Consider the following 13,123-nt stretch of genomic DNA (forward strand, 5'->3'; position numbering starts at 1 on the left):
ACAATCACAGTGAATGCTTTTATCGAGCAACAATAGTTTTGATACGCCAGGAAAATCCCTATCTCGAAATAGACAGTTGTGACCTTTGCCCCTATAGTCTGTGAATATTTGCAACATAGGAATATCGCTGCAGCTTAGTATAGTTTTAACAACAGGATATGACGGGTGAGTTGAGCTATTGCGGTGACTTTTAAGTTTTAGAGTATCGTTATCTGATAGAGTTTCTCTGCTAGGCGTTCCGAGGATTTAAGCTACGAGTGATTATTTGTTAAAATGATTATAAGTTATAGAATCGTACGTGTGCTCAGTTACTGCCTGGCAGATAGAATTAAATGCATAAGCTTAGGCTTTGCCTAGTCCTATTTAAGCCTACGTTAGAGCTACAGTAGACAAGTTATACTAACCGTATTCATTATTGGGATCCATTATACAACGTCGAAAGACTACCCCACCGCATCATTGTAATTCCTAGCTATTCCGTTCTGTATGCACAAGCAGGGGCGGCGATTTGTATTAAATATTGTGGGGGGGGGGGGGGCGGGGGCCAATATTCTTGGTGCTGGTGCGTAGCAACTTTCATCCCCAAAATTGTTCGCGCGCTTCGTGATATTTTGTACATTACTATCAAAGTGGAATGCCACCATCGGTTGGCGCGCAGCGCACAAGAAAATTCATGGTTTTGATAGCCCCCAGATCACCGGAAATGGCACTTCTCGGGCTTGAAAATGACCAACCAGATGTGCACTTTTGCCTGAGAACCAATTTTTCCCCAATATTTTTTCCATCCATAACCTTTTTGAAGATTGTCACTTGTGACAAATCATGTTCGACCTCATCGCATTTCATGTGTATCATTGCTTTTGTAGGTAATACTGCGTAACGGCCCACAACACCCGTCAGCCCCACTTTGCAAGGTTTTAAGCCCATTATTTGTTCAGAATTTGAATAATAAATTCACTTCAAAACATGCCCATAATGTTGCACAAAATATCATCTATGGACAACCAATATAGAAAAAGAACCTCCAACCCCTAACAGACCGGTCAAAATTGCACGAGTCGAGGAAAGTATAATGAAGAATGTTGGTCAGGGAATTTTCGAAAATTCAGACAAAGTTTATTTATGGGTGTACAAATATTAAAAATTCTAATGACGGCTACTATAAAACTTCGATATCATAAAAAATACAAAAAATATGCTTGAGGTGGAGGGGGGGGGGCGGTCTCCCCCTTCGCCCCCTGGTTACGCGCCTGCGGTTAGAAATCTTGTAGGAAACAGGCCAAATGGAAACCCATTGAACTCATATCGATGTGGATCATATAAATGATTGTACGTACTAACACTCATACACAACAGATGTACCGACATTATGATGATAATCATGAGTGACAAGATGCCAATCATCAATGTCAATCGGTCACAGGTCACAGAAACCACCGCGAAGAGTAATTTACCTCATGCAGCATGTGTTGAATGAAGTTTTACCACCGCCAAATATGATTTGGATAAATAATCTCACGCATTATTTTCTATTTATAGCCACACAAAAAGACTGTCACCAAATATAAGGGGGGGGGGGTTAAGTACTATATTCCCTCACCTAAAATATTGGTGGGGGGGGACATGTCCCCCCGTCTCTAAATGATCACCGCCCATGTGCACGAGACAAATGTTCTTACTAACATATCTAGAAGCAACCGCCAAATGGGAGTTTTAGATTGGGATCATGAGCTATAGGCATTTAACCACATCAACGTCATCGCTATCGTCGTCATCAAAGTAAAACAAATTCACTTGTTGACCATGTAGTTCATGAGTGACTTCACAAGTTATTTCGCAAAGTTTTATATAACGTTCCAAAGGAACATGCAATTTATCCACGTGGGTGATTGAATCTGTGTGCTACGTATCACAAGCTCTGTGCTCAATATAAGTATTTGTTTTATATAAATCTGTCTTCGTTATCAATCTAAATTTTGTACACGTTTAGTCTCTATTATTTGTAAAATATAGCAAGCATGGACAATCTTTGTTTCATATTCATTTTGATACTTGTTTTTTTGTGGTAATGGCCGCCCATGCCAGCGCAAGTAATCTGTGTATCTATTTAAAAACTCATACTAAAAAACATATAACAAACCACCCAGTTCCAACGCGGCATCAAAGCTAAAACCAACGAAGAATGCAATCAGAGTGAATGCTTTTATCGAGCAACAATAGTTTTGATGACGCCAGGAAAATCCCTATCTCGAAATAGACAGTTGTGACCTTTGCCCCTATAGTCTGTGAATATTTGCAACAAAGGGATATCGCTGCAGCTTAGTATAGTTTTAACAACAGGATATGACGGGTGAGTTGAGCTATTGCGGTGACTTTTAAGTTTTAGAGTATCGTTATCTGATAGAGTTTCTCTGCTAGGCGTTCCGAGGATTTAAGCTAAGAGTGATTATTTGTTAAAACGATGATAAGTTACAGAACCATACATGTGCTCAGTTACTGCCTGGTAGAGCACCCAAGCCGAAAAGGTGTGAACTTATATTTGTTCTTAACGTGTAGTATATTATGCATTTATATGCCAGGGTGTTATAACACACTAACATGTGTTGTGTTTTGTGTGTTTTGGGAGCATGCGAGAGCTAGATATGTTAAAGATACAATACAGTAAATCGTAGTGGTATTATATCTTTTATATTTTTTATTCTTATTTTTTTAATATCATATAATATAAATTATTTTTATATTTTGTATATTTTATATTTTTTTATATTTTTATATTTTTACATATTTTTTATAACACAGGCCGCAATAAAATGTGCCTCTAGCATAACACGTGTTATCATGTTATAACACAGATGCATATAAATGCGAAATATATTCAAGTCGAAAACGCAAATATAAGCAAATGTACAATTCGGTTTGGTGGGTCGAGAGAATTAAATGCATAAGCTTAGGCTTTGCCTAGTCCTATTGAAGCCTACGTTAGAGCTAGACTAATTATACTACACCGTATTCATTAATGGGATTCATTATACAATGTCGTAACATTCCTCCACCGCGTCAGTGTATTCCATAGCCTTTCCATTCTGTATGAATGAGACAAATGTTCATACTAATATATCTAGAAGCAACTGATGAACAGAAGTTTTAGATTGGGATCATGAGGTATAGGCATTCAACCACATCATCGTCATCGCCAGCGCAAGTAATCTGTGTATCTTTTTAAAAACTAATACTAAAACACATAATACGAACCACCCAGTTCCAACTCGGCATCAAAGCTAGAACCAACGAAGTCTACAATCAGAGTGAATGCCTTTATCGAGCAACAATAGTTTTGATGACGCCAGGAAAGTCCCTATCTCGAAGTAGACAGTTGTGACCTTTGCCCTAATAGTCTGCGAATATTTACAACATAGCAATATCGCTGCAGATTAGCATAGTTTTAACAACAGGATATGACGGCTGAGCTGAGCTATTGTGATGACATTTAAGTTTTAGCGTGTCTTTATCTAATAGACTTCCCCGTTACGCGTTTTTTCCCGGGGATTTAAAGATCAGAGTGATTATTTGTTAAAATGATGAGTTATAGAATCATGCGTGTGCTTAGTTACTGCCTGGTAGAGAGAATTAAATGCATAAGCTTAAGCTTTGCCTAGTCCTATTGGAGCCTACGTTAGAGCTAGACTAATTATACTAACCGTATTCATTAATGGGATTCATTATACAATGTCGTAACACTACCCTACCGCGTCATTGTATTCCATTGCTATTCCATTCTGTATGCATGAGACAAATGTTCTTACTAACATATCTAGAAGTAACTGATAACAGGAGTTTTATATTGGAATCATGAGGTATAGGCATTCAACCACATCATCGGCATCGCCATAGTGGTCATCAAAGTAAAACAAAAATCACTTGTTGACTATGTAGTCCATGAATGACGTCACAAGTCATCGCACAACATTTTATATAACGTACCAAAGGAACAAGCTATTTATCCATGTGGGTTGACGTTCTGTGCTACGAAGCTCTGTGCTAACTGTCAGTATTTGTTTAATTTAAAACTAAGTCTTCGTTATCCCTTTAAACCTTGTTCACGTTCAGCCTGTCTCATTTTTAAAGTATAGCATGCACAAAACATGGTGAATCTTTGTTTTCATATCAGGTATGAGGAAGACACCATGGCTGAAGCTCCAGACCCCTCGGTAAGAACAGTTCCTCAAAGCTCACATGCCTTAGGCTAATTACCGTTTACCTTCATGTTGGAAGTTTGAACGAAAGATTTATATTACAATTTCAAGCGGTATTACCGTAGCCCGATTGTTATGCATGATCCAGATTAAACTGGATTGTCCCATTTTTGTAACAAAATCGCAAATAAAATGGATTTTAGACTGGTGATAAAGAGGCTGAATATAATAGTGTAGATTTTAAATTAGTCAGACTGCCATAATTTCTAAACTGCTTCAGTGTTTGTCATGCTTTGTTGGAAAAGTGTGTAATAGGCCATTAATCTTTTTACCTGCCTAGTCTCTACTGAGAGTTTTGTGTAATATTTCCCAAACCATCCATAAAGTAGGTTGCAAGCTGACCTCCATATCATTCAAACTAATAGACTAATAGCCTGACACATATTATGAAGCGGTTTAGAATTTATGATTGTTCCATAGCAATTAGTCAAAAAGTGATGTTTAGCTAAGAAAGTAGATCAACATAATTGTCTGTTCATATGTCCAACAGTCATCATTTCAAACTCTGTAACTCTCAGCCTACGTGTGCTAATGTACAATCCTGCAGAATGTTATCTATAGTATTAACCATCATTAATTCAAAGAGATGTCAAACACTGTGTACGTTTGTTTAAAAAAAAAAAGTAAGGAAATTAATAACTTCAGTAATTTTTTTAGAAATAAATGAAAATTTATTAGACAGTTATATTAAGGTTTTCAAAATATCTTCTTAATGTTGGCAATATGCCAGGTTTTTGTCTGATTTCAGTAAACTTTGTTAAAGGGATGTCATGGTAAGGATTTTTTCATAATAAATTTAGTGTTTATTCCAAAGCAGCTGGTATGGGTAATGTATATGTTTTGTTTTTAATGTTGCTGGATATTTGGACAATGTAGCCCAGGTCACATTTGTGGAGTCTTGTGGAGGTGGGATTTCACTTTAAAGGACAGCTAGTTAAGCCATCATTCTGTTGGAATCATTGTTAGTAACAGGCGTTTTATTCATAACTTTTCTATTGTCCATCCTAGATTGTCAGCTGTGAATCTGCAAGTGGAATTGACAACGATGAGAATAGCAATTTAGACTCGAAAGCAGTCTCAGAGGTTGTGACAGCTTCAATGTGTGAAATTCAAGTGAGTGATTATTATCTTGTAGCCTTTTAATTAGCTTTCATTGTTGTTTATAGTCACATATTCATGTGCTAAAATGCAATTTGCATACTTCACCAACTACCATTTTATGAGAAAGGGCCCCAGTAAAATGGTTAAACATGGGTGTCATACGAACAATCTTTCATTGGTTGATTTCCTGCAAATCCACTCATAAGAACAGTACAGAAAATTAATGGCCTCACAATCTGAAAAGACAGAATAAAATTCAAAAATTTTAGTGAGTTTTATGATAGCTCTTGTAGCCTTCTAATAATCATTAAGTATTGTCTTTAGTCACAGCTTCATTACATTTCATGGAAAAAAACACCAGTAATGAGTAAAACTAGGATTCATGTCACATGATCATGCTTTCTTTGGTTCATTTCCTGTTCACTCCTTAGTACAGTACAGTAAATTACAGTAAATAACAGTACATTACAGCACATTACAGTACAGTACAGTAAATTACATTACATTACAGTACAGTACAGTATAGTAAATCACTGTACATTACAGCACATTACAGTACTGTACTGTAATTTACAGTAAATTACAGTACGTTACAGTACATTACAGTACAGTACAGTAATGGCCTCACACTCTGTGAAGACAGAGTGAGCAGCTACTATAGCTGTGATACAAGATACTGTATGCTTCATCAATGAAACATACCTATCTATGGACCTTTAATGTTGATCTCCCAAATCTAGATAAGGGAGTTTCATCATGCATGATGATACTCCCTTATCTAGCTTCATACAGTATAGCTGTTGCCAAATGCAAATGTATTCAAACAATGTCACCGGCATGGAAATGATAGACCGAATTTAAGGTTATTTGCCTCTACCTTGTATACGACTAACAAGGAGTTGCAGCAATGTTCCTGTGGGGAGCCAAGGACAGCCATTCCAGAGACAACAGACAAAACACAAAATCTTTTAAGTGAACAAACTGAAAATTCATTACAATGGGATCGATCGTGATGCATGGTCGTTTATATGTCAAAACCCCCAAAAGCAGTAAATAACCACTGTCTGAAAATAAATCAACAATATGCTTAAATAAACATATGGATAACTCCAAAAACATCACTACTCAACCCAAAAACATTATACTCTGCCCTACGATATACTTGGGTCTTCCCTCGACTCCAAGATAATCACAATGGAAAGATGAAATATCAACCTACATGGAAGAATTCCGCTCAACCATGTGATACAAAACAATGTGAAAACTAAAAGCACAAAGAAGAAACTACCATAACTGACTAAGCAATAAAGTGCTTTTGCCAGCTCTGGATGCAATGAAATGTACAACGATTATGATAAAAAATACCTCACACACCTGACTGGGTGAAAATACACAATAGCTGTCAGTGTTCAAATCACCACTAGTCCCCCAACACATGACTAGAAAACTTTAATGTGGGTGCCATGTCCCCCTACTCTTGACACGACAAGAAACGAGGAAAAACTGCAATTAAACACTCTATTACTGTAAACATCAACCCTTAACCTTAGTAATATCTTCACTCGACTTAGTCAAACTAAAATCATATATCATATTCAAAGCTCAAAATGATAGTAAACACCTTTTAATAACATTACCGAACTTCTTGATGTACATTTATCATAGCTTACCGGAGGGGGGGGGGGGGGGGTAAGTGGTCAGCTGTATTGTTTGGTGGTCCTTTGTTCTTGACAATTTTTTGGTAATTTTATAACATCCTGTGTTCTTCCTCACTGGTCATCAATACTCTATTTCATTAATCAGCTTGTGTTAATTCTCAGTGTTGTTATTTTATCATTATCCTCCCTAATAGATACATTAATTTTGTGTGGTGTATCTAGTCAATTGTCATTCATAAGTCTTCATGTTCATCAGTGAACTCTTATACATCTACATCTTTATCTTGTCAATAAAACATCAGTGAACTTTTACATCTCGTTGTCTTGCTATTAATATCTAAATCTCGGTGACACCTTTCCAAAAATGGGAAGTTAGAATCATGTCAATTTCTCAGATATAATTTGATATAGTTGCAATCAACTATTCCGCAAGTCTCATCGTAAATATTTTACGAAGGTGTAACGTATGATAAGTTGAATACAACACTCACACAACTCATGTATCTCAACATGCAGTAAGTGAAAGCCAAGCCTAACCTTGGGACATAAATAATATATTATTCTAAAACATTACAAAATGGGTGATCATTTAAAGTGGCCATGACACGAAAATTTCAAAGTCCTATATTTTTGGGATCCATCAAAGAATGTTCTCTAGAACATGTATCAACCAATCTGCCAGTTTAAAACTTGATTTTTCAAGTCGAAAATTGAGAATGAATTTACCCTTTTCGGCGTTTGAAACTTTGTTTACTCGAAAATTTTCCGATTCGCATGACGTCATGTGACGTCACGTTTTGAACACATTTGTTGTCGCTGCTTTACGATCCTCAGAACATACCATTCACGTACACAGTAGACAAGTACACATACCACTAGTAGTTACTAAACAAAACACCGATCACAAGTGCGATATCAAATCAAAATTTCCTGTGAAATGGCGGATTCAGAACCAATTGCGGCAACCGAAGTCCAAAGTGATAATGGTTCTTCACTAGGCAGTGAAATTGGGCTATAATTAGAGTGCCCTTTCTCATATTCGAAGCAGAGAGTGAAGGCGATGATTATTCCAATATTGAACCGAACGTTGAGGGTGGAGCGGAGGTGTTAGAACCGTATCAGTTCGAGCCTGTTAAACGAGCCGAAATTGAAGCTCCACAACATATCGAAGAAGACATCCGTTCGAAACCATTGCAAGGAACATACAACGTGGTAAGAATTTATTAACGAAGCATTTAAAAACAAAATCCAGTTCATTTTGTGCATGTGTTGTTGGAATTCGCGGAACACCCTAAACCGTATTGTGCGTTGTGTTACGGTAACTTACAACCCATATGTAGAGTGTGTAGTACTAGTAGGGTTGGTTGCATACTGAAAGTTTGGCTCGGGGATGTAAGTTGCATTATGCAGCCATGCTAGGTAGGCATATGTGTTATTTCATACTCATTATTACTTGGCTAGTACTTTGGCCTGGAGTTTTGCAAATCAATTTTCTGAAACAAAAGAATGTTTCATGATACACGGAAGGTGTAAAATCACAACAAATGTAATCATAACTGTACATTGTATGCCTGCTTGTTATTGTGGACATCATGGCCAACATTAATACATTTTGAACTTTCATAAATTTTTTCCCAGGCAGTACAGATACATAGCCTACGGTCAACAGGTTCAATGATACTTGGGGTTCCTAGCAAGACACGTCAGGGTTGTGCTACCATCATGTGCAGTCCAAAGGATCAGAAGTGATTTTCCAGCCAATGGTCATTACACTGGATTCAAGTTGCCAGGAGAAAACTCATTGTATAGGAAGCCTTGGTTGAGAAATTCCTCCAGAAACACCTTTTCTAAACTATGATTGTGTTGGATTATCAATCCGTCAGGGTTCCCTCAGTGTTGATATATTGAAATTCAAGACTTTTAATTCAGGATGAAAAGGTTATTTTCCAGACCCAACATCAACAATGAAAGAAAAGGCATGTTTTGAAGCATTTGGACACAAGTATTGGCGTGACCGTGATGTCATATAATATGTGCATAAGGGAACGGACATTGACCTTTTTAGGGGCATTTACCTCCCAGACGTTTGATTCGTACCTTTAATCTGGAAGCCAAAATATCCATATCACCAATGATATTTGACAGAAAAGTCATAATAAAGACCAATGGAGGCAGCAGAACTCTTGAATGTTTAGACTTTGTTTCTTCAGCAGCAGTTGGTTTGTTTTGTAGTCTTTCTTCAAAAACTCAGCAGTACACCCTGTTAATGGTCTTCGATTGTTTTAATGCGTGTGATGCTGTGTTTCACATTGCCCATCAGTGTTGTACGTGTCGTCGTGCTTGTGTAACATTTTTGCATGTGAGTTATTTCGTGCAGTGTTTCTTGGTTTAAATAACCCTTTATTGTATTTGCTTCTGGATTATTCTAATTAATTTGTCACAACAACGATTGATAGCGATGGACATGCAACTGCTTTGTAGGCTTAAAGCCAAAAAATTCATGTAAGTTGTTTTCTTTTAACCTCCTTTGATGTCACAAATTACATTAGTGTAATTTAAGAATGATAATGTTTATGGAAAGTACAGTTTTACTTTTATGTCATATAATACAATGATTGTTGTTAATGTTAGTTCAGATTGTCCAGAATGACTGTCTAGAACTGATATTGAATAAATTTTGTTCAATGATTTAACACTTGAACTATGTTGTGTGAATTTTTGGCTCTGTGACTTTAAAATAAATCGCTTTGAGATTTAATTAAACACCCTTTGGAATAAAATCTTTTTACCTACCTAGTATTTTGACCCATCCCCATTACCCCCACTCCCTCCACAACATAAAAAATGGTTTTCCTGGAATAGGAATAAGACATTATTGCTATAACTAACTGATCCAGCATATTCCAGAAATAAATTGGGGCACTGAGATTTGTTCACAAGAAGATGTAACCCATCGCTTCTGAAGCTAACCTCATAGCTTATTAGTATACAATAGAGCAATGAAGGGGGTGTTAATTTAGATGATACAGTAAAATCTCTTCGTCTATTGCGACTTCAGTGTAGTAACGCTAATACTATAGTACTACTAGTGCTCAGCGCGCTACCTCCTAAGGATCGCCACTTGCCCCATTGGAGGTTTCCTGTTCCCCGATCTGGTCTTCAGAGTAGTTTTTTGTGGATTACTTGACAGAAGAATGACTCTTTTATGTCGAACCGTTAAAGTCCATTTGTTTTATTTCATAACAAAAAGGAGGGATCGTAGTATGCTTCCGTGAAGTGTTCGCTTCATTCGGAGCTGCATACTGGCTAGGCCCAGTGAAATCGGCGCTGGTGTTGTGCACTAACTTGGTCATAATCGCCGTGTTTTTTTCGTCCTTCAGCCATGGATGAAGGCTAATTGCATGGGTAATGATATTTATGCAGCCCCCAACAACACAACGGACCGGCATTTCTCTCGGATAGTTTACAACAGTTGTAAAAAAAACTTGAAATTACTAACGATATAGCGTAATACAGTGGTTGTTCTATCAGTGTAAATGTGCGTGTACTGTATATGGAACGGTATGATCGTCGCGCATCCGATACATGCCTGGGCTTTGCACGTGTGTTCCTAACATGACGTCATCATTGTCTTGTTGTGAAATCGCATTCTCAGATATCTATTTTCGAATGCGAATATTAAAACGTTAATTACTAATTAGTCCTTGAGGTTTTCAAATTGTTGAGGATAGTTTTGAACATAGATTTTCTCATAGATTCAGAGGAAGTTACTCTCGATGAGTTGGATTTTTCGTGTCATGGCCTCTTTAACATTTAGTACAGGTGTAATATTCTTTTTATAATATTACTCAATTAACGGATGGCATCATGATTCGCAGAACGAATGCCATTATTGCCCACTTAATAGAAGTAACCAAGGTTCGTGGAGCGATCTCGGACATCTCGTCTGGCTAACTTGGATTGGCTTTCTACGGTGCAGTAAACCATAGGCACGATGGTCAGCTGTCATATTTATTGGAACTGTTGGGTTTCTCGTCTGAGACCAAATCATTGAAAACCTGATGCATCCATGTCTCTGAGAGCAAATCTTCTCGTCACCATCAATATGGATGATATTTTAGTTGTTGAGCGATTGGCAGTTCAAAATTTACACAGAACGAACAGAAAATAAAAAGATTACAAGGACAGACCCCACAGCCTCCAGCAGCAGAAACCGGCCAAAATTAACAGCTGAGGAGAACTTCCCAAGTCATGCTTAATTTTCACAAAAACAACTATGGCCGCGTGACTAAACAATTGGGACTCGTACTTTACAAGCATTGGACTTGCCAAAGTCGTAAGCACGCTTTTGCGGTGTATGGAACAAATGCAAACAAAATGTCTACTTTACTACATTAAAAAAACCTATGAGACTATGGGTCAGCAATTCCATTTCAGCCACCAAAATATACTTTTATAGAAAGGAAAGCCTACATATTGTGAAAACAAACAGGTGACTTCGTGGAATAAACTGTGAGTTATAACTGTATGCAACATTTTTTTATGCATTAATGATTGATTAACTGATAATCACTAAAAAAAAAAAAAATTATAATGGTGTTGAAATGCTGTTGTTATTTTTCTGTTGCTTTAATTGTTGGTTCTTTATAATTTTATTTTTATTTTTCAGAATAACACAATATGCCGAAGGAATTGTGATAGAGGCATGTACAACATAGATGGCAGTGGTAATCAGCTTATCAGTAACAGCACCATCAATATTCATGTTTCCCAACAGCTAAGATCAGCTCCAGGTAAACTTGGACTGTAAATTGTAATTATTTAACAATGTGCCGTAGTTGATATTAGGTTTTGATTTACTAATTTGAAATACCATATCACAATGAAAACCATAGATCAATCGTTCCTGTGTGCAACAAATATGAGCCTTAGTTTATCGCAACAAATAGCTTCTGAGATATGAACTTTGATCACTTTGAAAGCAGCATCCATATACATGTTTAGATATGCAGTACACCTTATATTATGTAATAAGAATCATAATTGACAAATACGGAGGACTGTATTAGAAAATAATGTTTGATTTTTTGGTCTCCCTTAGACCTTCGTCAGCAATACTTGGCACTGCTGTACCATTCAACTACAGTGATTCTATTGGTGTAAATGCTTAATATTGCTTTCTATCACTTTCAATGAGAGGGTATCACGCAAGTGTTACAAATGTATAGAGTGCACTCCTGGTGCTTTGAATCTGACAGTGCTCAATCTATGAAATGAATATACAAAACATTGGTATCATATATATAATTCAAAGATTGCATCCACACCAGTAGAATCACTGTGGCTGAGTGGTACAGACTTAAGTCGGTGACACGAAGGTCTGGTAGTTTGGTACCATAACCTTCGTCTGATGAGTCCCAAGAAGACAAAATTGGTCTTGAAGTGGAATTTTTCTAGTGTGTTGATTGTTAATAATTACATATCATATACCTGTCACACCACCTGCGACATATTCATAAAGGAAGCAAAAGTGAAAGAAAAGATTACAGACGTTTGTGGAACTGTTTTACTCAAGGGTTCCAATAGACCGGTGATAGGAGACTAAATACGAAGAATCCAATCGATTTCCTCCACGTTACCTGCAGTTGAGGAATTGAAGTTAGAGGCAATTAAAGTACACGTCAAGCTCTTGAGAGAGTGTCAAGGACTATTAAAATGTTCGAAATGGAGAAGCCTGAAAAAATGATCAGGAAGCATTTTTTTGTGATTATTGAGATGCTATCGGAACTGAAGACCTGCTACACCTACATAATTTTGACGAAAACACAGAATATGGAAATCACATCATTGCTAGTGTCACAAGAAATGGGAAGGGGGTCTAAGAATCATATTTGGCATTGGGAAGTTTTACCATAGTGCTAAGGGTAACGTGAGGCTCATTTTTTAAAACAAGGTTTTCACAACAGGTTTTCACAATGGAATATATATATATTTATATATAAATTTCCAAATTCGTGGATCTCCTCATCCAACCTCTTGTTTCGGCCCTACCGTCCTATGTGCAGGACACTACGGATTTCATCCGGAAAATTGGGGAAATAAAAAATCTTC

At 37.0% G+C, this 13,123-nt stretch overlaps 1 protein-coding gene and 1 long non-coding RNA gene across 2 annotated transcripts in view; both read left to right on the plus strand.

Annotated features, from left to right (window-relative positions):
* The first annotated feature begins 3,442 nt into the window (after positions 1-3,442).
* LOC139976804 (uncharacterized) overlaps positions 3,443-13,123 on the plus strand; it is a 104,446-nt gene continuing 94,765 nt past the window's right edge. The window contains exons 1-4 of the mRNA XM_071985596.1: positions 3,443-3,461; positions 4,168-4,208; positions 5,262-5,366; positions 11,682-11,805. Of these exons, the coding sequence (XP_071841697.1) occupies positions 4,185-4,208; positions 5,262-5,366; positions 11,682-11,805 (253 nt within the window). The 5' untranslated portion in view covers positions 3,443-3,461; positions 4,168-4,184. The remainder of the gene's footprint in view (positions 3,462-4,167; positions 4,209-5,261; positions 5,367-11,681; positions 11,806-13,123) is intronic.
* Positions 8,071-9,705, plus strand: LOC139977638 (uncharacterized). Its single transcript, XR_011796618.1, has 2 exons — positions 8,071-8,224; positions 8,651-9,705. It is a non-coding gene; the product is annotated as an uncharacterized lncRNA (long non-coding RNA).

This window comes from Apostichopus japonicus, chromosome 12 (assembly GCF_037975245.1).
Source record: "Apostichopus japonicus isolate 1M-3 chromosome 12, ASM3797524v1, whole genome shotgun sequence".
Taxonomy (NCBI): domain Eukaryota; kingdom Metazoa; phylum Echinodermata; class Holothuroidea; order Aspidochirotida; family Stichopodidae; genus Apostichopus; species Apostichopus japonicus.